The sequence below is a fragment of the Carica papaya genome, chromosome 8 (assembly GCF_054855325.1).
Source record: "Carica papaya isolate Zhongbai chromosome 8, ASM5485532v1, whole genome shotgun sequence".
In the NCBI taxonomy this organism is placed as follows: Eukaryota; Viridiplantae; Streptophyta; class Magnoliopsida; order Brassicales; family Caricaceae; genus Carica; species Carica papaya.
Window position 1 is genome coordinate 6,046,857 of NC_142316.1, and position 26,118 is coordinate 6,072,974.

At 35.8% G+C, this 26,118-nt stretch overlaps 3 protein-coding genes across 6 annotated transcripts; 2 read left to right on the top strand and 1 right to left on the bottom strand.

Moving 5' to 3' along the window:
- The first annotated feature begins 1,386 nt into the window (after positions 1–1,386).
- Positions 1,387–11,102, top strand: LOC110807718 (26S proteasome non-ATPase regulatory subunit 7 homolog A-like). The gene is made up of 10 exons (XM_022032924.2): positions 1,387–1,731; positions 9,019–9,111; positions 9,185–9,266; positions 9,364–9,460; positions 9,641–9,716; positions 9,837–9,895; positions 10,019–10,141; positions 10,441–10,498; positions 10,593–10,678; positions 10,779–11,102. Exons 1-10 carry the CDS (start codon positions 1,545–1,547, stop codon positions 10,848–10,850), a joined length of 933 nt encoding a protein of 310 aa, XP_021888616.1. The 5' UTR covers positions 1,387–1,544; the 3' UTR covers positions 10,851–11,102.
- Positions 11,103–11,562: 460 nt separating this feature from the next.
- Positions 11,563–23,972, top strand: LOC110807712 (S-adenosyl-L-methionine-dependent methyltransferases superfamily protein). 4 transcript variants are annotated; one of them, XM_088210048.1, is made up of 12 exons: positions 11,563–11,581; positions 12,310–12,388; positions 12,481–12,574; positions 12,787–12,836; positions 13,329–13,378; positions 14,315–14,450; positions 14,997–15,057; positions 15,172–15,224; positions 16,693–16,785; positions 17,563–17,626; positions 18,401–18,508; positions 23,525–23,972. In XM_088210048.1, exons 2-12 carry the CDS (start codon positions 12,362–12,364, stop codon positions 23,770–23,772), a joined length of 984 nt encoding a protein of 327 aa, XP_088066174.1. In that variant the 5' UTR covers positions 11,563–11,581; positions 12,310–12,361; the 3' UTR covers positions 23,773–23,972. The 4 variants fall into 4 exon arrangements, with proteins under 4 accessions (XP_088066174.1, XP_088066173.1, XP_088066175.1 ...); XM_088210047.1 differs by lacking the exon at positions 11,563–11,581 and adding an exon at positions 11,826–12,022; XM_088210049.1 differs by lacking the exon at positions 11,563–11,581 and having other exon boundaries at positions 11,832–12,388; positions 14,315–14,423.
- A 713-nt stretch (positions 23,973–24,685) lies between these two features.
- On the bottom strand, positions 24,686–25,698 carry LOC110807726 (uncharacterized). The gene has a single exon (XM_022032935.2). The coding sequence runs from the start codon at positions 25,423–25,425 to the stop codon at positions 25,048–25,050; it is 378 nt and encodes a 125-aa protein (XP_021888627.1). The 5' UTR covers positions 25,426–25,698; the 3' UTR covers positions 24,686–25,047.
- Between the last annotated feature and the right edge of the window lie 420 nt (positions 25,699–26,118).

A 26,118-nucleotide genomic window follows, 5' to 3' on the forward strand; every position in this document is an offset into this window, starting at 1 on the left:
CTCATACATTATATTTTGTTGGAGTAAAAACGGGCATCCTGAGCAATTCGATGGGCTACTACGTTTCCTTGTCTTTTGATCAAAGTAGCAGATATATTTTGTTTGAGAGTGAGAGCAACTTCATGCAATCCTCTACTATAAATACAAACTCAGAATTATCAGGTTTTTTTTGTGTAAGTGTGTCGACTTCCAGGATGTTTGGTCCGGAGATATTTGAAGATATGTATTGCAACATTCTCTGACACCCAAGTAATTCGAACAAGTAACAGTGATCTGACAGCCCGGTCTCCTTCCCGATAGAGCCTTCATAACTCTTCCCGACGAGTCCCGAAAGGTGGCTCCATAGCCAAGTTATGAGTCTGTATCATAAATTGAACCATCCACAGGAGTCTACCACGTAACAGAGTTGGTAGAAAATTGGTTGTGGTTTATGCTGATACCTTTTGCCTGTTTCCACTCATATAAATATTTCCTTATTAAGCCGATGGATGAACGAACGATCAACAAACAACTTTCCATTCCAAGTAGATTCACCATAAGCAGCACAAAACCTCCTCCACCACCTGTCAGGTCCCAACTCTGGTTTGTCTGCACCCGAATACCCAAAATTTATATTGTACTTATTAAAATATTTTTTATGATATTATTTGTACATATATTGTGTGTGTGTCAGTGTGTACATATATATTCAATCTATCAGGTTGCTATAGGGGGACAATTAAATACTTCCACACGAGGGTTACTAACACACCTTAATATGTTTGTTTGCGAGCAGATAATTTCACAGACCATACAGTTCATACGTTCCAAAACAATTATCACCAAAATATCTTTATAACAAACCCAAACTAAATATAGTAATTTTGAAATGAATTTTTGGGACCAAATCTAGTTCTTGTGGAAGAAGGAGATGAAAATTAGCAAAACAAAATCAGATTGCTTAAAAACTGTGGTAAAAAGTAAATAAAATTTTATTAAAAATAAAAAATTATGCATTTTAATTAAAAAAAAATAAAGTGTAGTTGTACAGTAATTATATATATTTGTTTTTAATTTTTGTGATTTAGATTCAAAGATATTAAGACAGTACTTAAGTAATTCAATTAAATAAAATAACAACTTAATAATTAGGAATGCAGCGTTAAGTTTCTACATTTTATAATCAAAATTAAGAAACTAAAACACTCTTTTTTTTTTTTTAATATCCATGAAAGTGAAGATTAAAATAAAATGTTGGCACGACTTATAATATGTAAATAAATAATCTCAATTCTCTAGAATAATAAACTGGTAAGATTTCTAAATCTAATTTAAAAATTAATTTTAAAATAAAATAATTTTTTTTTTTGAATTCTAAAATATAAAAAAATTACGAAGGCAGCTGAAGCTGAACCAATTCCGTGAAGGAGGTATCCTCTTTTTGTCTACCTGTTAAGCAGGAAACAAAAACACTGCGCCTAACCGAAGGAATAGAAGGGCAACGCAGAGCAAGGGGAGGAAAATTTACAGAATATATCGTAGGAAGGCAAACCGGAGGTTCGGCTATGGACGTGATAAAGACCCAACAAATATCATCGAGACCCATTGAAAAGGTGATAGTGCACCCCCTGGTGCTACTGAGCATTGTTGACAACTACAACCGAGTTGCTAAGGACACTCGCAAAAGAGTCGTGGGTGTCCTACTCGGCACTTCCTTCAAGGGCACCGTCGATGTGACCAACAGCTATGCAGGTCTACTCCTAACTTTTCTTTGGTAATTTATTTTCTGTTGGATCTGAAGTTGTTCCATTTCGTTTTTGGTGGTCGATAAAATGCAATGTATAATAGGCGAAACTTAGGTTTCTAGTATGTGTGCTTTCTTTTTCTTGGCAGTTTGAAATGAGGGCTGTGGCTTTTGACGGTCAAGGCGTATGAGACAATGATGGGATGCACTAGGGTTTTGATAAATAAAATCTCATAATTGTTGCTGCTTGATTACTCGTTTTCAAGCTTATGTGTTCACTTTTGATTGACCTTTGTTTTGTTATTATTCCTAATTTGTGGATGATTTTTGGGCTTAACTTCATTTATATATTTTTTTTTCCAAAGACTGTCGATCATATTACTAAGTGTCGCTGTTTAGGTTTCCTTGCTTGTTAGGTTTAGGCCTCACTTTTTGTAAGCTGTGTGGAACTTCAAATTGGAGGAAATGAGTGGGGATTAATGTTATTCAACATTAATAATACATGTTTAGCTCCAGTTAGAGGCCTTCTTTTCTGTAAGAAAATAATTTCTTCCTCGAATGCCAAATTTTCTTGTGTTTTGGGAACTTTAGTTATGTTGTTGCAAGGAGCAAGGTTGTAGAACTTGTTGAAAAACCAGATGACAATATTTTTAAACAGCCAACAAATCATTATTATTCGCAGTGCACCAAGAGGGTGCTACTTGTCTAGAAAAGTACGGATTTGCTTTAGTACATGGGAAAAACTTTAATAGGTGTATAAGCTCTCTCATTGGTGAGATTATGGTAGTTGAATTGCAGATTTGGGATCTGAGGTCAGTTGTCCCTAATTTTATCACAAGGGTGTATACTTCCTTAAAAAGCCCTTTTGTTCCTCCCATCCAAATGACCTGGAAAATGGACAACTGTGTCAAGGAAGTGATTCTTTTCATTTTCTTTATTTGTGACAATCCCTTAATATTCCCAAAGTTCTGCCAAAACCAAGCCACCTACTACCCATTTCAACCCCAAAATGGATAGGATCACCTCCCAATTTGTCCAACACCAACACTGAAAGGGTTGTCCTGGAGAGTCACATTCTTATTTAAGTACCACTTGTTCATCATTTTAGTGTTATGTCAATGTTTATCTTTTTACTTTTAGAAAGAGAAAATCCTAGAAGTGAGAGTGCGTGAACGTTCTTTTTGGTTGTTTTCACTAGAAAGCAAGGACTTCCATGGCAATTTCTATCGCCAAGAAATTCTTGGTTGTGGAAAGGAAGTACTTCAACTTTAAGACCGTGGGAAGAAAGGTGGAGGGGCTAGAGGTATGTGAGAACAAAAGAGGGATTTGGGTCTCCATTAATTTCTGTGCTGAGGAGGTGGAATGGCTAGTGAATAGTTCACAGGGGTTTTATTGGGGGGAAGGAAAGGGTTCTTGGTGAGAAGTATGGTTGGGTCCAAACATACCTTGTGGGTGGTGCTAGGTGAGAAATGGGGGGTGAGAAGTTCTTAGTTTTAACAGAACAGAGAGGCGGAAGAGAATCATTATCCCTAAATGGTTCTAGGAGAAAGGATGGTGGAAAATGCTGATGTTGTGTTCAAGTTGGTTGGGAAGTCGTCTTCGTAGTCAGAGAAGTTGAATTTGGACAGAAAGCCACGAGCTTTAGGCGGTGCTTAGTTTGTATTCGACTAGAGGAGTTTGTAGTGGCTTGTCTAAGTGCAGCACAAAGCTTTGCGTTTATGGAGGTAGTGAAGGATGGGGTGGGGACGAGGATCTAGGTGGAGGAGACAGGACCCAATGGAGGTACAAGTTCAAGATTTTTAAGTTCCATAAATCGGCCTCTTAAGGGCCTAAAGGCAGGTTGGGCCTATTAAAGCCCAATAAACAGAATGAGCTGGTTGAAAGCCTTTTAGAGGAGAGGAAGAAGTTTTCTTGGCTTGAGAAGGGGAAATGGAAGTGAGGAAACAAACCTAGGTCCGTTTGGTAGAGAAAATAGGCACGGAGAGAGAGTCTGAAGAAGTTAGTGATCTGGGAGGAGGCCCGAGCAGAGGGAGGGAATTTCTTGACTTCAGATTGTTTCTCAGAGGAGAGTTTATGTTCAATGGGCTTGGGAATGGAGCAGGGCCTTGTCTATGGTCCTGGAGGGAGAGAAGGGAGACGTTGGTGAGTTGAGGGAGGATAATAGTAAGGAGATGGGGTGATAAGCAAATTCCAGAAGAGAGGGAGGAGACAAAAGGTGGGGTTTTGGCTTTAGCTATCTGTTGCGAGGATGTGGTGGGTAGAAGGTAAAGAGAGAGAAGTTGGTGAGGGTCCAAAAAATTTTGGCCAATGGTAGTGATGGAAAGTGAAGTATATCTGTGTGGAAAGAAAGACAAATGTTGCTTGGATCCTTGCATATCTGTGTGGACAGAAAGATGAAAATGTTGCTTGAATCCTTGAAAACTTTAAAAAATTCGCAAGTTGTTGGGGGTGAGTTTTGAGAGTTATAAGGATAAAGCTTTAGATCTTTTCAAGGCAATTGTGAATAGCAAGGGAGTAAGTATAAGCTTTAAAAATCATGGCTTGATGTATAAAATGAAGAATGAGTTTGACAACGAAAGAGAATTCAAAAGATTGCAATATTCGATAAATATGACAGGATGAGCAAGGGGGAGAAGGGTAAGAAAGGGAGAGCTGGAAGTAATTTGTTGTAATTAATAAAACTATTTTATGGAATGTACAAGATTTAAATGATGTAAAATAAAAGGCTGATAATTAAATGGTGTATAGCAAGATGGAAACCTGATGTAATGCTTTCAAGAATCCAAATTAGAATCTTTTGGGGTCTTTTTGTTGGGGCATGATATTTATAGGATGAAAGATTTTGGGAATATTATAGATATATTAATTAATTTGTAAACTTTGTTCATGGGTGGTACTCTCTTGATATCTTTGTGAAAAAAAAGACATTGGATGGGGCCTATATCCATTCAGATTTGAGAATAAATGGCTTTATGGATAAAATCAAGGAGTGGTGGGATGAGGATAGAAGTAGAAGGTCCAATTGATAGATCTGTAACTATTTTGTATACGGACAGTACCCCCTTGGTACCTTGTGCATAATAATACTTCACTTTTATTTAAAAAAAAAAAAAAGAGGATAGAAGTGGAGGGTTGTAGCTAACAAATTAGCAATGATCAAAGATAAGCTCAAGAATTGGAGCAAGGAGGAGCTAGGGGCAGATTATTTGAGGGATGTTTTGTTCTCTAAATTGTAGGATCTTGATAGATTAGAGGGGAGAGGGTCTTTCAGTTGAAGAGAGCTAGAATAGATAGAGAGTCCAATTCGAGTTGACTAATTTACTACTTAGGGAGGAAGTTGCTTGGAAACAAAGATCGAGAGCCAGGTGGATTAAGGAAGGGTGTAGGAACTCTAGGTTGTTTCATTCTTGGGCGAGTCATCATAGAAGATATAACTATATCGAGGAATTAGAGATCAATGGTGAAGTGGTCAAAGGCAATATGGACCTAAGGGAGGGTGTCAAGACTATGAGGAGTTGTATGCAAGTCATGCCTTCGAGATCAACCTTGGATGGGCTTAATTTCAATAGATTGTTTGAGCAAGGTTTTCATAGAGAAGGAAATATATGTATAGGTCTAATGAGTTGCAAGGGCGATAAAGTCCTACGACTAGACAATTTCGACGTGCAGTTTTTTCAGGATAATTGGGGGGCTATAAAGGCTAATCTCATCTTTGCTTGAGTCTGGATCCTTCATGAGAAGCTTGAATTCCACTTTTATGGTCTTCGTTCCAGTGGTTGTCCATCATATCAAGGATTTTAGACCAATTGGTTTGATAAGAGGTCTATAAAATTATTGCTAAGGTTCTTGCAAGGAGATTGACCAAGCTGGTGGGTAAAGTAGTGGGTGAGAACCAACATGCTTTTGTGGGTGGAAGGTAGATCCTTGATGCAACTCTTATAACTAAGTTATTGATTACTTGTTGAAGCGGGGGATGAAAGGGGTGCTTTGCATGTTGGAGGTGGAGAAGAGCATATGAACATGTCAAGTGAATTTCTTATGTTACATGTTGGAGAGAATGGATTTTGGGGATATATGGGTTGATGGATTAACATTTGCATATCTTCGACATCTTGGTTCTACTTAATGGTGGTGTTTCATCTTTTTCTAAAGCTTCTAGGGAGCCTAAGACGATGGGACCTGTTGTCGCAGTTGCTGTTTGTCATAGTTATAGAAGCCCTAAATAAAATGCTCACTAAAGCAAGGGAATAGAGTCTTTTTAGGGGCTTGAGGATGAGGAAGATGGATGAGGTTGAAGTGATTAATTCTTTGTTGATGATACCCTTCTGTTATAGAAGTAGAATTCAAGGGACCTTCTCAATATTAACTGTGTGTTGTTGTGTTTTCAAGCTGTCTCTAGTCTCAAAATAAATTTGGCAAAATTTGAACTTGTTCAAGTGGGTGCAAATAGGGTGGATAGAGATTTGGGCACTATCTTGGAGTATAGAAGTGGTAATCTTCATTGGAAATATAAGGTCTTCCTCTTGGCACTAAAATTCAAGGAAATCTTGGTCTGGGATCCAGTGATGAGTAGGTCTGAATCTCAGCTTACAAGTTGGAAGAGGATATTACTTTCTAAAAGAGGGGTATTGACTCTCATCAAAATGCCATAGCCAATATTTCTATTTATTTTATATCTTTGTCTACTATCGCAATAAGTGTAGCAAAGAGGTTAGAGGCAATCTAGCAAAGGTTCCTTTGGGGCGATTCAAAGGAGAGGAGGTACCATTCAATGGCTTGGGCTCTGGTGAAACATCCGATTGGGGGTGGGTAAGATCTTTGGTTGAATTCAATATTGCTCTGGAAGGCAAATGGCTTTGGAGGTTCATGATGGAGAGAGAGAGAGCTTATGGAGGATGGTGATTGTGGCAAAGTTTGGTTTAGATATTTCTGGAAGGTATGGATCCCAAGGGGCTGCATGGTGTTGGCTTGCGGAGGAAGATTAATGTCATGAAAGGTGCCATTCCAAAATTGTGTTAAATGGAGAGTAGGGTCAGGGGGAGCTGCTGAAGTTTTGGAGGGATGAGTGAATGGAAGGAGGGGCTCTCTTCATACATTTTCCTCAATCTATGCTATTGCACAACACAAGAACATTTCTGTTAAGGACGCTCTTGTGAGATCCACTGGTGCATGCACATGGTTTGTCATTTTAACAGGGAATTTGAACAACTGAGAGGTAGATGAATACATAAGACTTCTCAACTCTCTTGCTTAGGTGTCAGTTCCTGGAGAGGTTGAGGACGAGCCTCTATGGTGTCTCAACAGGAATGAGCGGCTTACTGTCAGAGATCTCTTTACTTGCAATTGACCAAGAGAGGGGGAATTGATGAGAAGTTCTCCTCAAATATGATTTAGAAAGTGAAGGTGATTCCATATGTGGTTTCTTTTGCTTGGGAAGAGGCTAGGAATAGTACTCTCATGTTGGACAAATTGTTAGAAAGGGAGGAATTTTAGTTACTGGCTGCTATTTTGTGTGAAAGTGGTGAGGAGACGTGCAACCATATCCTCTGCTATCCATTCGCTCTCCGTCTTTGGACCTTGGCTTACAGTCTTTTGGGTTTGAGTTAGGTCATTGATGGGACCATGAGGGAAGAGTTGTTGGAGTGGAAGGAAATTTAAAAGAATAAGAAATCTCTAAGACTTACTCCTTTGGCTACCTTTTAGGCAATTTGGAAAGAGATGAATGGAAAGACTTTTGAAGGGGTTGAATTTGCTTTTGATAATTTTAAATACTTGTACTCCAGGTTCTAAATTTTTTGTTAAGGAGCTATCCATTGTACTCTAGTGAGGATGTTGAAAACCTTATAGATATTTTGCTAAAAATGTAAACATTTTTATACACGGGCTGTATTCTCTTCGGGCCATGTTAATACAAGTTATCTTGAATCTATTCCTAAGTTTTTTATTGGTTAGTATTTTTCCCAAAGTTGCTTCTCTAGCAACAGGAGATGTCTTGGCTTTATCATTTTTGCTTCAGGGGGGAAGTTGCCTAGCTCTACAATCATATGCTCTTTTATTAGGAGATAGATGGATTAACATCAAAAGACATCTCTCCTTAGTTTCCACCTCATTTCATCTTTCTTTTCCGTGCACACTCTTAACGCTAAATAGAGCCTCGAAGAATGTTGCCATATTGTTGACGTCCCAGCAATGAGATTCCTAAGGAAGGATATCTTCCACAAAATTTCTCAGCCATGGAGGGGAAAAAGTCCTCTAACCACGCCATTTTGAAAAGCAATGAGTTGGGACTCAGAGTTGTATTCCAACTCCAAATGTCATTCCAAAAGTTCATATCATCTCCCTTCTTGTACTAAGCCTCAAGTGCAGTACTAACTCCCACCCTTTTCTAATCCACTTTCAAATTTCTACCTCAGGACTTGGACAGTTGTTCAATATCACCCTTTTCTAATCCACTTCCAAATTTCTACCTCAGGGCTTCGACAGTTGTTCAATATCACATATCGCTTTACCCCATAATGGTAACCTTTACTTAGCCAACTCAGTGGTTCTTGACTTGTTGTCTTGTTTCTTCATGAAGCGCCATAAACGCTTGGTTACAAGAACCTGTTAAAGAGGTAGCTGACCAAGCCACCCTCTTGTGGAGCATGCTTGAATGAATCCTAACAGACCATCTGGATCTGCCTATCTCTGAATACCACCATACATTGCAAATATCAATCTCTTGGCAATCTAGCATGGAATAGGAAAGAGTGACGAAAATGTGATTGGTAAAATATTTATGGTCCTGATTCTTCTTGGTATTAATTTCAGAACTGCACAGGGATTGGCTGGTAGCCTATTGAGCTTTGGTCGCTTTTTCTCTTTTTGTATTCCTTTTTCTTTGGGAGGCTAACTACTCATCCATTGTCTGTACTTCTCTTTCTCTATCCAATAATTTTTTTTTTCTGTAGAAAAATTTAAGAACTGTGTTTTTAAACATTGAGGTATAACTATATACTACTAGATTATATGTGAAGATTAGGCTCCTTCTGGTGCATGAAAATGTTTTATAGTTTTCATTTTTTCTTAAATTTGTAGATCTCATTCATAAAACTATAGAAGTTAGTTAATTTTTTCCCTTTGGGAACATGCTAATTTGGGCCTTAGTAATGGAGGGGCTACTTGAATGGGATCATTATATTCTTCTTTAGCTGAGCAATATAATTGGCTATTTGTTGCACTAAACTTATTTTTCTCATCCAGTGAGGAAGTGATCATTGGTTTATACTTCTAAAAGGTACCATCTTTGTTTTCAGTGCCCTTTGAAGAAGATGAGAAGGATCCAAGCATATGGTTTCTTGACCACAACTACCATGAATCAATGTTTTCAATGTTCAAAAGGATTAATGGTAATTAATTTGCCATGTTCTTGTAAAGGATGATCTGTATTTTACTCTCTGATGATGTGAATTTGTATCTCAGCCAAGGAGCACGTTGTTGGTTGGTATAGTACAGGCCCAAAACTACGTGAGAATGATCTAGACATTCACAGGCTATTCCACAAGTACTATTATGTACACCCTTTTTATTTATTCTTGAAAAGTCTGTTTTTATTTTTTGGATTGGAGTTTATTTTTTGATCAAGTTGTTTTGGTTTTTAGCTATGTCCCAAACCCTGTCTTGGTCATTATTGATGTTCAACCTAAGGAGCTTGGAATACCCACTAAGGCCTATTATGATGTTGAAGAGGTTAAGGAGGTAGGAAGATATCAAGTTTGCTTTGCAGTTGCTGCATCTTATTAACCTGATAATTACTGTGGTTATTGAAGTAGCATCCATGATGATAAGGAGTGAAAGATACAAATCAGAGTGTCATTTTGTTGTCGTTTCCCCTTTATGCTCATTGGAGATTGGATTAATACTTGAAAATGCTTGCAGAATGCCACCCAAAAAAGCCAGAAAGTTTTTGTTCATGTGCTTTCAGAAATTGCTGCTCATGAGGTTGAGGAAATTGGTATGGTAAAAAATGAATATTTTTCACTATAAATTTAGCTATTTTCCAGAGTTGATATGATTGTCATTTGATTCTGAAAAATTAGAATTTAATTAGTGAACTTCCTTATCCCATCAACAGGAGTGGAACACTTGCTAAGGGATGTGAAGGATACAACTATTAGCACACTAGCAACTGAGGTTATATATATATATGTTTTGTCCTTTGGCTAGCTGCCACATACTTTAGTTGATTTAGAAATATATATTGGATTTTTGAGCTTTTATTTTTCATTCCCAACTTAGTTACCTTCTGTCTTACAGGTTACTGGAAAACTTACAGCATTAAAGGGTTTAGATGCACGACTGAGAGAGATACGTGGTTACCTTGATCTTGTCATTGATGAGAAGCTTCCACTAAACCATGAGATACTTTACCATCTACAGGTATATTTCTTATGATTCTGCCAATTTTTCTATACTTTTATTTGGAACCTCATAATAAAGGTTGTCCATGCCAGAACAAAACAAATGAGTGGTTGGAATATGCTTGGTGGATTTATATTCTGACATTTTGTTTCTGTTAGAGCATCCGATGGAAAATAGTGTTTCCCATGTCTTATCTTGTAAATGATGAGTGGAAAAAAGTTTTGGGTTTGACAAGTTGTATTGAGATGCCTCTTTGCAAATTGTCCTGTATTCTTTTTCCTGGTTTTATATAGTTTATGCATATGTCAAAACTGCAGGATGTATTCAACTTGCTACCAAACCTCAACGTTACTGAATTAATCAAGGCCTTTGCAGGTAACCTGAGCCAAAACATGTGTTCTATTCTGTTCCAAGTTAGGCATCTGTTACCTTTCTTGGACCCTTGTTCTTATGTTCTCATTTTGTGCAGTGAAAACCAATGACATGATGTTGGTTATATATTTGTCATCCCTCATACGAAGCGTGATCGCGCTCCATAACTTGATCAATAACAAGGTAAGAACAGTTATTCTCCCTCCTGGTACGAATGCTAATCTCTAAGTATTTCCAAGGTCAGGAATCTGGATAATTATTTAATTTACAAATTTATTTTCAGATGTTGAATAAGGAGCATGAGAAAGCAGAGGATGCAAAGCCGGCATCAGTCCCAGCTACCAGTGGAAGCTAAATACTATCTTCTATTCTTTCAGCTTTGGGTTTGAGTTGCCACAATAGAGAGAGCAATTTGTAGCCGAGAAACCTATTATATTTTGCTCAAGAGGCTTCTCCTTGAGAATTTTGTATTCTGCAAATGTGATCGTAGATGACGTCTCCAACTTGAGATTAATTGCCTCATTGATTTGTCATATGATGCTTCTGTATTATCTTGTACTTTTGGGATTAACCATTTGTCAAAGATCCCTAAAATCTTCTTCATTAATTTGGTTAAGCAATTTCTATTGGCGCAAATAAATGCTTAAGGGATTGAATTAGGTACTGAATGCAATGTCTAATTTGCAAACATGCTGAGGAAGAAAAACAATTTATGTAAGATAAATAATTAAAACAGAGATTACACTTTTAGAGTGTTTTAATTCTAAACTTTTGTTTGTTATTTTTTCACAGTTAACTAAACAACTTTGAATGTTTTTCAAAGGTTAAAACACAATTAAAGTAACTCTATTTTAAGTTGACATTCATTAAGTCTAAGTCTAGTCTCATGGTTCTTTCTTACAGCAAAAATTCAAACACTAATGTAGTATGATAACTTGGTCAGATGTCGATGTAGAGCAGGCCGAAAGAGATAGACAATGGTTGAGACGGGAAGTGGTGCCAATGACAACGAGAGAGGTTGCGAAAATGTTGCGTTGTAGAGTTGGTAAGGGGAAGGAGGAGAAAGAAAAGAAGAGATTGAAACAAGTATGTTTGAAAATATTTTATATTATTTGAATTATATATAGTTTGCGTTTAATAAGTAATATTTTTATTAATTTTCACTAAAAGTTTTTTAATATAATTTACTCTATAAATTTAAAAATAAAATAATACAAAAACATATTTAATATATTTACATTAATTATATGTTTAAAAAAAAAAAACACATACAGCAGTATGCGTTAGAAATACAAACTTTTGTATTTTTCCTTCAGCTTCTTCCATTTACCTTTTGAATACATTTTATTTTCGAGTTTTTATTTTAGCAAAAAAACATATTATTTTTTAAAAAATTACGAATAAAAATATTTTCAATAAGGGAATTAGAAAATAATATTTTATAGAGGCAGCATAAAATTTTGCCCTTCTTATTTCCTTCTTTATTACCATCGACCCTTTTTTCAGAAAACAGAAGCAGCTCTACTGGTTTGTACTCGGTATCTGTGTAGTTTCGGTTCCGTTAAGTATTTGATTCTGCTAAACTTCAGCATGTCTGAGTTGTATGTATGTTATTGAGAAATTGCATAAATTGATTGCTCATACGGAATATCGATGGCTTATCTCCAAATGCGCACAAGCTGTTCGATTAAATGACTCTGAAGATGTTGGTTCATATACTATAGGGGTCATCCGAACGTAGATTTGCAGTGTTATAGCTTTTGCTTTTGGTGTATACCTCTCAAATTAGCAATTGGGTTTACTGCTTTTGCAAGGAATTAAGTTGCCCACTCCACAAAGAAGAAAAGATATACAGCTGTTTAAGATATGGGCAAAGCTTCCAGGGATAAGAGGGTATCTTTTCATTCTGCTTTATTTTTTTCCTGTTTCTTTGTCATGGTTCCTCACCCGAAACTTACATCAAGTCATGGGCGTTTGGTTTGCAGGATATCTACTATCGAAAAGCAAAAGAAGAAGGTTGGCGTGCTCGAAGTGCATTTAAGCTTCTTCAGATAGATGAAGAATTCAACATATTTGAAGGTGCACTCCTTGTTAATACGAAATACTTTCAGTTTTCATAGCTGCAGAGTCTAGACATGAGAGTCTAAGCTATGGGAGAAACAGTTTTCATTGGATAAATCCGGTCTTGACAACCAATTTATCTAAACACTTTGTACTTCTTTTCTTTTCCTGTTAAATGTAGTGAATATATCTGCTTGATGAGTTTCTAATGGACTACAATCCATTAACAGGAGTAAAGCGGGTGGTTGATTTATGTGCTGCACCGGGTAGCTGGAGTCAGGTATATGCAGTCCAGTTTTAGTGGCTTGTCATGTTATTCTGCGAAGTATTTGGGATATATGGTGAGATTTACCGAAGCTTGTACTAATGCTGTTTTTTGATGGGCTGGTGTTGAACTTTCTTTAACATGCTTTTGACAGCTAAAATTTGTTTACTTCAATTCTTCATGCAACTGCAGCTCAAACATTCAATTTGTAGATGGTTTATTATTTCTTATACATTTTCTTTTTTATTACATGCTTATACCAGTAAAATTTAATGAATGCCCAGTGCAAATTTTTACTTGTATAGCCAATTGAAATTTCTTCTTCAGTCTTCATCTGCCTTTAAGTTTTGCAGCATGATTTCTGAGTTCAACAATGTTGTAGGCAGGAGATAATTTTTTTTTCTCCCATCACATCAGATTCTACATTTGGCATTGTGGTTATACTATTTGGACGTGATGGTTTGTGAAGTACCTTGACTGATTTTGTATTTTGCTTCTGATCTGCAGGTTTTGAGTCGTAAACTGTATATGCCATCAAAACTATTGCCTGAATCAAAGTATGCTCCTGGTAGTCTGTTTTCCTCTTTCTTTTATTTTTTTTGGGCTTAAAAAAAGGGAGCTCCCTATATTTGATACGACATTATTCTTTCTTGAACCTGTTTCCATTTTTAATATAACCTCTGCATTCTAATCACAGTGCCAAATCTTTCCTCAAGATTGGGTGACTTAGTTGCCTCCTTCTCTATTGTCTACAAATTAAAATAAAAATGATTGGCGAACTGTGCTCTTTTTAATAATCACTTTGTCTTATTTTTATTATTATTTTCTAAAGAGGGTGGGAGGTTGGACTTAAACTCCTGTAATAAAGCTCCAGCTTGAAGTCATTGTGCCACTGCATATGTAGGTGCTGGCCACTTGCTTCCAACTTAAATTGAAGAGCATTAATCTTACATTCTTTTCATCAGATATGACCACTGTCAAGAAATTAATGCTTTCTTGGCATGTTCTCATTCATGCAAAAATTCAAGTGTGTGCTTGCGTATAGTTTGATCAAGAAATTGCACCATAATTTGATTATTGTCTCTCTCTCTATGTTAGTCTCAAAATCCAAATAATATTCATTATTTGAATTGGTTCTTTTGGGCATTCAATTAAAGAAGTGCTTTGAACCTGAAAACAATATTTTTTTTATTATTTCTTCATTGGAATTCGAAGTTCATTCTTGTTCTTAGTCCATTTCTATATTCTTTCTAGAAAAAAACAATATATTCATAGACTCGATAGTTATATTGTAATAGAATTCATGCTTGATATAAATATTAGATCACACAGAGTCAACAAATGAGGCAGGTTCATTAAAAATTCACAGATGAATAATGGCAAAAAGAAAGCATTGTGTGTATCTCTTATCATTTGGATGAAAATCCAAACATCAGACCTTTGTCATCTGCACTACCTTCGTATCAAGAGCCTGACTTCACCCTTATCTGCAGGGATGTTGACCTTCCTCTCATAGTGGCAATTGATTTGCAGCCCATGGCTCCAATTGAAGGTGTTATTCAAGTTCAGGGTGATATAACAAATGCCCGAACAGCTGAAGCGGTGAGAATGCTTTTCCTTCAGTTTATGGCAAGTCAATGCTCAAACTTAAGCACCTCAAAGTAGGCTTTAAAATTCAGTCCAAGTTCTCTAGATGGCTCCTCTAGTAATACCAAATCAAAAGATGTTGGCAGAATAATCTATTTTGCTATCTTTCCTCAGTCTGGAATTTTTTTAATCTGGGACTGTCTTTGTGTGTGTAGTAGAAATGTGTGTTGAGCATGCAGTGAGAAAACTAAAGCACCAAAAATGGAAATGAAAATATGTGAGCCTACAATTCAATAGAGAATAATATATTTGACGAGTCAAATGGCAAAGAATTTTCTCCAGTCAACCTAAAGCAGCTGGGAAGGCATTGTCATTCCACAGTTCGTACATCATACTGGTTCCTGCAGGATGTAGAATATAGTAGGTCGGGATCATAAATCTTCTGCAATTAGAATTGTAGTGGGGGTATACAAGGACTACATTATTCATTTAGTTTCCTGATGGAAATAATTTTTGTACTTCATTTGTTAGACCTTGTTTTACTTCTCAATCAATTTTTAGACCATGGATTTTCCTGCTCTTCTCCAGGTCATTAGACATTTTGATGGCTGCAAGGCTGACCTGGTTGTTTGTGATGGTGCTCCTGATGGTATACAAATGATGATGATTCTTTGATATTTATATTTCAATGGTTCGATATGTTATTATTTCCGCTCCTATTTTATACTATCTAAAGCTTGCTCCATTCCTTGGTGATTTTTAGTTACTGGTCTTCATGACATGGATGAATTTGTTCAATCACAACTCATACTAGCGGTAAGATCAAGAGACTCTACGTACTTAATGTCTAGACTTCTGTTTATCTCGGAACCCTAACTGATATTTGATGTAAATTTGCAAGGAAAATAATTATACATGACCCACATTGATGTGGAAAGAGCATTAATTCAGGGAATTGAGTTTGGGGATCTAAATATCCTGAGTGGTTGAAGTTCTAGTTTTCCAAAAAGTAGAAAGAATTTTTCCTGAATAAATCTGAAAATTTCAAGCTTTTACATAATATCTCTAGACTCTTAATATACTCCTCATGTCAGTCATAACTAGGAAAGTGAATAGGATAACTATAAATTACTTCCAACAAAAAGAGACTCAGTCTAATGTGATAACTTCTAACGTAGGATTTGTGTAATTTGAGTTAAAGAACCAAAACATGAATATGGAAATTTTCAATAAAGATAAAATTGCAGAAACAACCCTAACCACTAAAACAAACTAAAAAGAAAAATTAATGGGGAACTGCTCTTTGCTTCTGCATTGGGGTTGAGGGAAACTTGTCCTGAGTTTTAAATGTCTTTGCCACGATCAATTGGAATATGAAATAATCTTCTCCATCTTCTCTTGGGTCTCCACTTCATATACATAAAAAGATTGCGAATTTGCACATATAAAATACTTTTCAATTGACTATGCATTCAAGCCTTGTACTTTTATGTGAACATTTGGCTTTGTTTCTCTTTCCGTAAATCTTTCTTCACATATTAATATTCTGCATTTTCTATGATATGAGCTAAGTTAAGGCTCCATTTGGTGGTCTTATGGGCAAAATTTTCAGTTAAGAAAAGCTTGTTCTTAGTTCTTGCAATTAAAAGCTATTATTTTCAAACGCAAGTATGGCATTGGATAATCTGTGTTTTAAGGAATTATATTGAGGATACTTTATTTGGTATTAATGTTTAGTAATATTGCTTTTGACGATTTCGTTGAGATATTTAATACATTGCCACAATTGAGGAAAAGTTTGTCTTTGTTAGAATACATATTTCATGTGGTGTTTCAAAAGATTATAAATATGCTTTGAAAAAAATTACTGTAAAAACACAACCAAACATAGTCTCTTTGGGACTATTAATATCTCCTATTAAGACTAAAAATGCAAATGCCTGAGCTTATAACCTTGCTTGGCATTGTGACTCTTTGGGAGTCAATGTAAGGCAGAATTTGATTTATGTCCCAATGGGATGACCTGGGAATTTGTCCTCAAGGCTCAAACGGAAGAAAAAAGGATAATGACAAACAGTTTCTAGTTAAAACACATACAATCTAATATATCTCCAAACGTTAGACGTCAAAAAAATAATTTAATTACACTCGAACAGTCAAAGTTGAAACCTCACAGCAATAAGAACTAATGTAGAAACTGTTTTTTGCTTCTGCATCGATGTGATTATTGATTTTTGCTGAAGTTTGATTCAGATTGTTATCAGTTTTTTTATGTCTATTTCAGGGGTTAACTATTGTTACCCATGTGCTTAAAGAAGGTGGGAAATTTATTGCAAAGATATTTCGCGGGAAGGATACAAGTCTTCTTTACTGCCAGGTAGGTTTACATGATTTGCCAAAACTCCAGGTATAAGATTTCAGGCAATGCAATTTGATCTCTATTTTCATTTTCTCATCTTCTTCAGCATGAGTAAAAGAATTTTCCGGGAAAAGGTTGTATTAGTTGGACATCATTCTGTGAATCTGTTTCTAGATTGCAAGCTAAGGACATTAGTTAGAAGATGAACAAATGACAAATATACTCTTGTCGACCTTCATCGCTCCTTCTTTCTTTGTTGCAGTTGAAATTACATGTTCCAGGCATGGAACATAAATACATAATCTTATGGTAGTTTGTTTTCTACAATTGCAAGCTATGGACACTGATTCCTGTTGAGGTGTGTGGCTTGTATTCAGAGGATTTATTGTTCACCCAAGTGATGATGAATTCTCATTTTGCCTCATCATATTTTTTTTGAAATATGATGATGAATTCTCGTTTTGCCTCATCATATTAAATGCGAGAAAAAGTTTTGGGCCTAGGGCAGGTTTATATTAAAAAGGGAATGCTTGTAGATTTTTTGTCCTCTTCTTTACTATATCTAGAAAAAATCTAGTTGTAAGATGTGATTCTTCATTTGGTGAAAATTTCGCAGTCGGCTCCCTAGAGTAAGCGCATAGCTGAACCATGTTCAAATTCTTTGTTCTTTCTTCTCTATATCTTTTAATTTTAATTTGTGAGTATTGCATGGGTGATTTGTCAACAATTCCAAGATGTTCATCATTGAAAAATGAACTCTTATTAAAAGTTGTTACTGTTTTTTCTTTGTTGCAGTTGAAACTATTTTTTCCTACAGTTACCTTTGCAAAGCCAAAAAGCAGCCGCAATTCCAGCATAGGTAAGAATGCTTGGCTTTTTTTTTTTTTTTTAACACATGGCAGATAAGAGATCCAAATAATACAGCAATTAAGCTAATAAATTATTGAGTCTGCTAGAATTTAGATGTAAAAGTTTCTTAAATAAATCTGAATCTCCAAATTAACTTTACGTGGGAAGAGTTTACATGGATATCTATAGGCTTCTCCTAATGCTACTCATACTACAACTTTGGCCTTTCAGGTTGTTACTGAAAGGAAATCTAACTAATCAGGAAACGTTCAACTTAAACAACGAAATAGAAATAAAGTGTAAAATCCTAGGAAATCTTTGGATGTAAACAATCCCAATCCTCCTTTTTTGGGAGAATAGAAGAATACCAAATCTTTAGGGAACCTAATATATTTTTTTGAAATATAAAGTGTAAAGAGGAAACCTAATATTTTATCCTTCACAATATTCTTACTAGTTCATTGTTCCATTTTGAAAAAATTCTATCATTTCGACTGGTTACCTGACTCATATCTATTTCTTTCTTAAGCTTGTGTGAGCAAATGGAATTACTCAAAGCATATAGGGATATAAATGGAACTTGGCAACAACATCATTTAGTTATTTTAAAACATTAAGGTGCCCATGCAAGAAAGTTTTGAATGATCCCATAGATAAAATGACTGATTTTCCTTTTTTTTTCTGTTGCCTGCACATGGCTTCAGCAATTAATCCAATTTTGCAATGTCAATAATAATGGGTGAATTGATTTGGATTTTATTTATCTTTGACAAATTGTTTACAGAGGCATTTGCAGTTTGTGAGAATTATTCCCCTCCTCCTGGATTTAATCCAAAAGACTTGCATCGTCTCTTAGAGAAAGTGGGAAGTCCCTCTGGGGGAGGTGATTTAGGTAAATATACTACATTTCCTTGATTATATTATCAGTTTTCCAAGCTATTCTATTGAGAGGTATTCCTGCACTTTCTTTATGCTGAAATAATTAATGGATTTAGCTGCTCAAAAACCATAAAGTATCTTTAACAGATCCACTCTTTAACCAGTAGAAGCTATTACCAAACTTAAATGAAAGGAAAGTACGTGAATGATGTATCAAAGTGAAGTGGAAAATAAAAAGAAAAAAAAATGCAAAAGCAAAATGGATCTGCAATCACAGTGGTTGGAAACAATAATTGGCCTGCACTCAGTCATGAGAAAATGTGTATAATATATAACACTTATAAAGTAGTCTGAATGGTAATAGGGTGGTTCTCACATATAGGGTTTCTGGATGTCTTGATATCACTAATAATTAGGAATTAGCATATTATCAAAGAATTAGAATTTAGGGTTCAGTAAATGTCATTGTTATGCCACCATCTTTTCTAGTAATTCCTAGCCATCCGCAATGAGGGGTAAAAAAAGGACCGTTGTCAACTCTCTCCAAAAAGAAAAAGATTCACCACCAACTGTTCTCAGTTTTTGTCTGGGCTGTTTTGGTCCTTTCTCTTTATTTTTACACATTCTTATTCCTGCTTAGCTTTTCTCTTCAACCAAAAAATAATTTGTGTTTTTCATTTTACTCCTTTTGTACAGTGCTCCTGTTCTTTGCACGGAGCAAACTTAGTTAAAAAAAATAGTCGTGTGAAAAAACTGTTAGTTATTTACATTTGTTTCCTTACAGCTTTCCTTTTTAGGCCCGATTCATGAAACAAATAACCCGATTTGTCTTCACATTCCTTCCCTTAAAAGGAAATCCTAAGGGAGATTTTGCCGTCAATGCATAGGTTTGAACTGTCACTTGGCATGTTAAGTTGTCTTCTCCAATTTCGGTTTTACCAAAATCTGATCACTGGGTGTTGTCTCATGTGGTGTCAATGATTGTTTCTAGAAACTGTTTTCTACTTCTCTTAGTTTGGTTTTGTTCTCTTTCTTGTTTCGTGGCATTTGCATCTTTGTTCATCCCTTGCGAAGTGATTTTGAAGTATTCTTATTGAAGCTGTGGTGGTGGGCTATATCATTGTATTCTAGTTTTCTGGTGCAGTGAGCACCAATTTTGTATGATGATCTTGTTTCTGAAGGTGATATTTGTGCATGTATTTATGGGTAGGCTAGTCTTGTTTCTTTTTGGGATTGGTTATATTTTTAGAGGAGTTTAGTAAGGAAAGAAAAAAACTTGTTGATAAGAGAACTAGGGTGGTTTTAATATGTAGTTTTACTTAGGAGTATTTTGCTAAAACAAACAATAAAAAGTTTGTAAGAAGTTGTAGACTCTCAAAGCTTGTTACTTAAGGGGAGTGAAGAATGTGTACTAATTCTCCTAGAATATTCTTGTGGAACCTTGGAGCTTTGCTTAAGGAGTGCAAGGACTAGTTGCTGTAAGATACCTCATTATGAATGCTGGGGCTTTTGCTAGTGGTAGGGAGGACTAGTTGTTCTTCAGTTGTAACCTTAGAGCTTTTTCTGTCAGGAGAGCATTAGTAATTCTATAAAAGCTATTGTAACCTTAGAGCTTTATGGTAAAGAGTGTAGGACTAGTTATCTCACAAAAGTTGTTAACCATTATTTCTTTTAAAATGAAAAATATGAAGTGTATTCATTAATTACAAGCATAAAGAGAGTGCCAACCTGTATACAAAAAAAATTTATGCAGCAATAAGAATATTGATAAGGTTACCAAAATCCTCTATAAAATCAAAAGTTGTTAACCATTATTATTATTACTCAATGGGAATAAAGGGCATTTTATGTTAAAGAGAGGAAAGAAAAGCCTTTTTTTTTCTTCTTCCACAATTGTTTGTAAGGTTTGTGGTTGTTCGTGGAAGGTTTATATTTCCTGATCATGATACCTAGTTGTTGGTGACAAGTATGAGTTATTTTGATTAAGCCGTTTTTCACGTCCTTGTTTGTTGAATTAATTGTAAGTTGTTGATTTTAGCTTGTTTGGAAGGATGACTTTTGGAACAGATCAATTGTTAGAAAAAGTTTTGGAGTTCATCAAGCTACAAGGTTCTTTTCCATTTCAAGTTTTCTTCTTATTATGACAAGCTTCAACTATATGAAGTTTCAACTTGAGGAAGAGTGTTGGAAATAAGGAGATTTGTGCTAAGCTTGGGCTTGCTAATATTTATTAAGGAATGAGATATTTTGGAAACAACAATCTCATGTTCTCTGGATTATGAAAGGGAATTGGAATACAAGTCTTTTCACAGAATGGCAAATTCTAACCATCATAAGAATTTCACCCCTAAAGTTGTGGTGGGTGATCGAGATATTGGGGTTAACAGAGTTAAAGCAGGCTGCAAAAGCCTTTTTTTGTCACTTGTAAGATTAGAGTGAGCCCAAAAAAATGAAGCTGGAAGGTTTTGATAATGAGGATATATGCTTGAGTGTTCTTCTTTTGAGGTGATCCTAGAGGCACCTTGCTCTTTCAACAGGGACAAAGCCCAGGGCCTAGATGGCTTCTCTATGGCCTTCTGGAATATTGTTAAGGGTGATTGTTGATCTGTTTGAGGATTTTTAGCAATATGGACAGTTTGTTAGCAAGATTAGTACTACCTTTTGTTGCTTGTCCTAAGGTTGAAGGGACAGTAAACTATAGGGACTATAGGCCAATTAGTTTGGTGGTTGCATCTGTAAACTCATTGCTGAAACCTTGGGTAGAAGATGGTAGTGAAGGAATTTGGGAGGAAGAAATTTTGGAGGCTCTTACCGGCCAATTAAATGGTTGATGCAGCTCTAAAGAAGGAACCTAGATTTATTGTGCAAACTAGATGTTGAAAAGAGATTTGATCATGTCTCATGGTCTCTTTTATCTCTTGAGAGGACAAGTTTTGGAGAGAAATAATGTCGTTGGGTTTCTAACTGCATTTCAGTGGCCTTGTTTGCTATGGTTGTTAATGCTGGACCATCTGAATCTTTTAAGTCCTGTAGGGGTTCGAGGCATGGTGATCTCATCTCCCCTTCCTATTTATTCATCTTTTTTTTATGGCTCTTGTGTGGGTGATGGAGACCACATGATGGAAAGTTCCACTTTATCTTTGAAGATGACACTCCTCTTCTTGAAACTGGATAAGAAGGGTGGCAAGAGGCAGATTAGATTCTAGGATGATCTCTAGTGTGATAGTCCTTTTAAGGAGGTCTTTCCCTCTAAATTTTCCATCCCCAGGTTTAACGAGGCAAGGCTTGTAGATTGTTTTGAGATGTGCAATGGTGGAAGGTATTGGAGCACCTCTTCCCTTTGAAATCTCAATGACGGAGAGGTTAAAGATTGGATTCTTTTTGGCCCTGATGGATATTCAGTCGATTTCTGACAATATTCTTGTTGTAAGCTTTTTTAAGGATAGAACATCCTTTGTCGAATCTGATTACAATCATTTGCTTTCAACTAGATCCTAGATTCTATTCCTCGGAAACAAATTTGGAAGACAGAATTTGTCTCGAGAATCGCTTGGGACTTGGGAGGCAGCATGGAGCTGGAATTTAACTATTAAAAATCTCACGAAGTGAGGCTAGAAATATGGTCATGAAGTATTGTTTGTGCCACAAGGAGAGTGAATGCCAAGCCAACTTCTCAGGTGCCCCAAATCTAGAAAGTATTGGATTGTACCTTACAGATCTTAAAATGTCAGCTGGGTTTTTAGTGGCTCAATTAAGGATCTATTATGTGCTTGGAGTGGTATTTCAGTGTTCAAGCTGAGAAGGAAAATTTTTCTTTCCTATCCCCCACACAATTTTCAGGATCATTTGAAAAGGAGAGAAACAAGAGAGCTTTAGGAGATGGCAACCATGCTCACCTGTCTGTGGGATTATTATCTTAAAAAATTCTTAACATTTTGCTCTTATGGAGCTAAGTTTGCTGATCGATTTGATCTATTTTTTTTGAGAGGGTAAATATTTTTGTACATGGGCGGCATTTGGTTCTTTTTTTTTTACCATTATCTTTTTCTCTCAGAAAAGGAGAAATCCTATAATATTCTCAGTTTATTCTCTAGCAGCACTCTTCATGTCAAGGCCACTAAATTGCAACGGATTTATGCTTTGATGACTTCACGTTTGGGATTCCTGTTTGCCAAATAGAGTCCCAGGAAAGAAGTGCTAGTTCTTTATTTGTCGAAAAAAATGTCTAATTAGTAACACATGGTAATCATAATGGATTCAACTTATTAGAAATATCTGCAGAAATGTGTACAATGGCACATGTACGTTGCAGAATGAAAAACCTCAGAAGAGTGCTTCCAGTTATTTACATTTTGGATTTTCTGGCGTGTCCTGCTACATGCCTGCAGGCTGGTCCTACTATGCAATCTGGTCTTATCTGTATGGTTTTAGTCCAGTTAGTCGCAGCTAAAATTCTTACAAGGACTTGGGGTCAATATTACTTTATTCTCGTCTAATTCATAGATTTACATATTTGATATGCAGAAAGTACTCATAATTTACACCTTTTATACATAATTGAATTAATTCCATTCATATTTTCACTTTCATAATAATGAATTGTACTTCCACTTATTAATAAAGGAATCACAAAAACCCGACTTAATTGTACATAGAATTTACTTTGAATTAAAATATTATTTTCATTTAAATCTATTTCAGTTGTATTGCATTTATATTAGTATTTTATAAAATTAGAATTTGAATCAAAGTCAAGATAGTAAAATTTATGATTAGATTAATATATATATTTTTTTTTCATATATCCTGACGAATTTACATGTTTGACTGTTTATTCATCTCACAATGCAAAATTTTTCATTGTAACTTTTTCGCGACATTATCTTCTCATTTCTTTGATCAAATGTGGGATGCAATATTATCTACCAACTCTCTCTTCTAACTAACTCTCCTCTTTTTTTTGTTTGTAAATTCTTCTTTTGGCACAATCTAAATGAATCAATTTTTGTGTTGAATTATGATGTAACAGATTGCAGTAGTGGGGGGTTGGAAGGGCCAAATAAGGTGTATATTCCATTTCTAGCCTGCGGGGACCTTAGTGGATATGATTCTGACCGATCGTATCCGCTACCTAAAGATGCAGATAGAAGTTATCAGAGCTTGGATCCTGTACAGCCTCCAATTGCACCTCCATATAAAACCGCTCTTCAGCTCAAGAAAGCTTCCACACAGCATCAGCATACCCGAGAACCTCAAAAGCTTCCCCTGGGATCTTGATTATGTCTTTTGCTGTTCTTTTTAGTAACTACACCTTTTGCTGTTTACTTGTTTTTGGAACCCAAAGATTTTGAAACGGATGAGTTTACTACAATCCAGTTGTTATTAACCACATCATAATTTCTGTGTTTCTTTTTCTTGTCAAAGATTCTTGTCCTATATAAACATCAACAATGATATTGCAATTTCTTAGTGGAGCATTTGTTGTTGAAATTGTGATTGGATCTTGGGTTGCCTGCATGTAGAATCAAATCAAGTGTGGAAAAACAAAAGTTATATATATATAGACAGGTGGTGTGGCTTGGAGCACAGTAGATCATAGAAAAGAATTGTGATTGGATATTCTTGCGCAAACTGGGCTCTGTTGGTGCAGTCAAAAGATGGCAATAAAGCAGAGCCCAAGTGGCATATTCATTTAGCTTTCAGACTGCTGGTCCAGATGTAGACGTCACCTTTGAATATATATATTTTTTGATAGATTGGCTCGACACACTAGGGCTGACCCACCGGCCTCCCTTAGAATGGTCCGTGTCTGTATGAATTGTATTGTATTCTATGGCGTTGAGATATCGTACACGCACTTTTACCATTTACTCAATTCTTATTTATCTCGTTTTTATTGCCATGTTATTTCTTTATACACCCTTAACAGATGATTATTAGATTATCCATCCTGAAGATTTTGTAACTTGGCCCTAGTTTGTTTCCTTTGGCAATCAAGGATGCAAGTTAGATTCAATCAAATACTACTAATTATTCTTTGTCTAGATAATTACTATTTCCACTTATCTCTACAATGATGTGAATTTAAGTATGATAACATTAAAATATTATATTATTAGTGTGTATGAATTCTTTAATTATCTAATAATACCAAATTTCACTCTCAAAAAACACTATACATGTTAGTCTCTGATGAAGTAAAGAAGAATTTGATCATAATCATCAATACAATGGATCCCCGGCGGGATTCATTTAGAAGCAAAAAAAAAGTGAGCTCCATGATTGAACCAAAAGAAGAAAAAAAAAAAAAAAAAAAAAAGAAACTGTGAGCTCCATGATTGGATGAATTAGAAACCCCTAGCTAATATATAGGGTATTTAAGATGCTAAGCCTGAAACTTAAGGACCCTAGCTAGCTATAATTTATATGTGCTGATAATCATCCATGTATTTTCTATATTTAAACACAAACTCTCAGACAATCAATCAAACCAGAAACTGAAAAAGAAAAAAAAAATCTCATGTACAAGCATTAATTTCCCAGGAAGGACAGCTAACAAGAACACGTAGAGACGGAGTTTGACCTTGACAAAGAAGAAGAAGAAGAATTCAAGAACTCGATGCAGTCCTCTATAGCTTCTGCTCGATGAGAGTCGATGGATTCAGCTAGTGATCTCGACCTTGCTAAGTTGGAAGAAGAAACTTTACGTGAACTCCTGTTTATGGAAACAAAGCGTAGTGCTCTCACCATTTTAGCACCTAGGCGTCTCAGCAATGTTTGTGGTGAGAATCTTGAAGTTCTTGGTAGACTGAAACTGAAAATGGCAACGATGACTCTCTTTCTTCTTCGTCCAGTATGACTGCCTCCATGTTTGAGCTTATCGCTGATGTCTGGGCTAAAACTGACTCGCTTGCTTGCTTTTCTTGACATTGTAATGTTGATAGAGAGGAAAGGAAGTGGATGAGGGAGAAGGAGGAAGAGGAAGAAGGGAAATGATGAGAGAGGTTGCAGAGAAGTATTTATTGGGTGTAGAAGTGAAGGGGAAAGGGGTAAAAATGAGAATTTCACAGAGGTAAAAGAAAGAAAGAGAGAGGATTTGGGTTGTGATTTTGAAATGGGGATTAATAGAGACTGTTTATGAACATATGCATTGTTCAAAAGAAGTTGACTGTATTAACCCAATTATTCACGCACGCACCCCTACACAGTTTCTTTTTGCCAGAACATTCAAATACGTGCATGAGCCATGCACATGGGCTACATGGCCTAATATATATGTGCTAAAATTGTATTAATTATTACTATACATATCAATAATGAAGCCATAACATAAGATCATGTGATTCGCCATTAGATATAACTAACTGTATAGTATATATGGGTTTTTTTTTATTATAATAATTATTTCAAATTCCACTTGATCATTTCAATTAATTATATGCCTTTCTTTTTGTCACAAAGATCCCCTTTTTCTTCTCTTTTCTTCAATTTATCATCATTAGTAGCATGAGCATAGACCCCAGAGTCATCCATCCCCCACGGCCATATCTAATGGCGTTTGGTGTGATGTCAAAAATGATATATGAATGAAATAATATTGATATATATATATATATATAGAGA

Coding starts and splice junctions, on each gene's coding strand:
- LOC110807726 (XM_022032935.2), bottom strand. CDS start 25,425: ATGTCAAGAAAAGCAAGCAAGCGAGTCAGTTTTAGCCCAGACATCAGC.
- LOC110807712 (XM_088210048.1), top strand. CDS start 12,362: ATGGGCAAAGCTTCCAGGGATAAGAGG. Junction 12,575..12,786: donor AGAATTCAACATATTTGAAG/GTGCACTCCTTG, acceptor ATCCATTAACAG/GAGTAAAGCGGGTGGTTGAT. Junction 13,379..14,314: donor AAACTATTGCCTGAATCAAA/GTATGCTCCTGG, acceptor CCTTATCTGCAG/GGATGTTGACCTTCCTCTCA.
- LOC110807718 (XM_022032924.2), top strand. CDS start 1,545: ATGGACGTGATAAAGACCCAACAAATATCATCGAGACCCATTGAAAAG. Junction 9,267..9,363: donor ATTCACAGGCTATTCCACAA/GTACTATTATGT, acceptor TTTGGTTTTTAG/CTATGTCCCAAACCCTGTCT. Junction 9,461..9,640: donor ATGTTGAAGAGGTTAAGGAG/GTAGGAAGATAT, acceptor AAATGCTTGCAG/AATGCCACCCAAAAAAGCCA.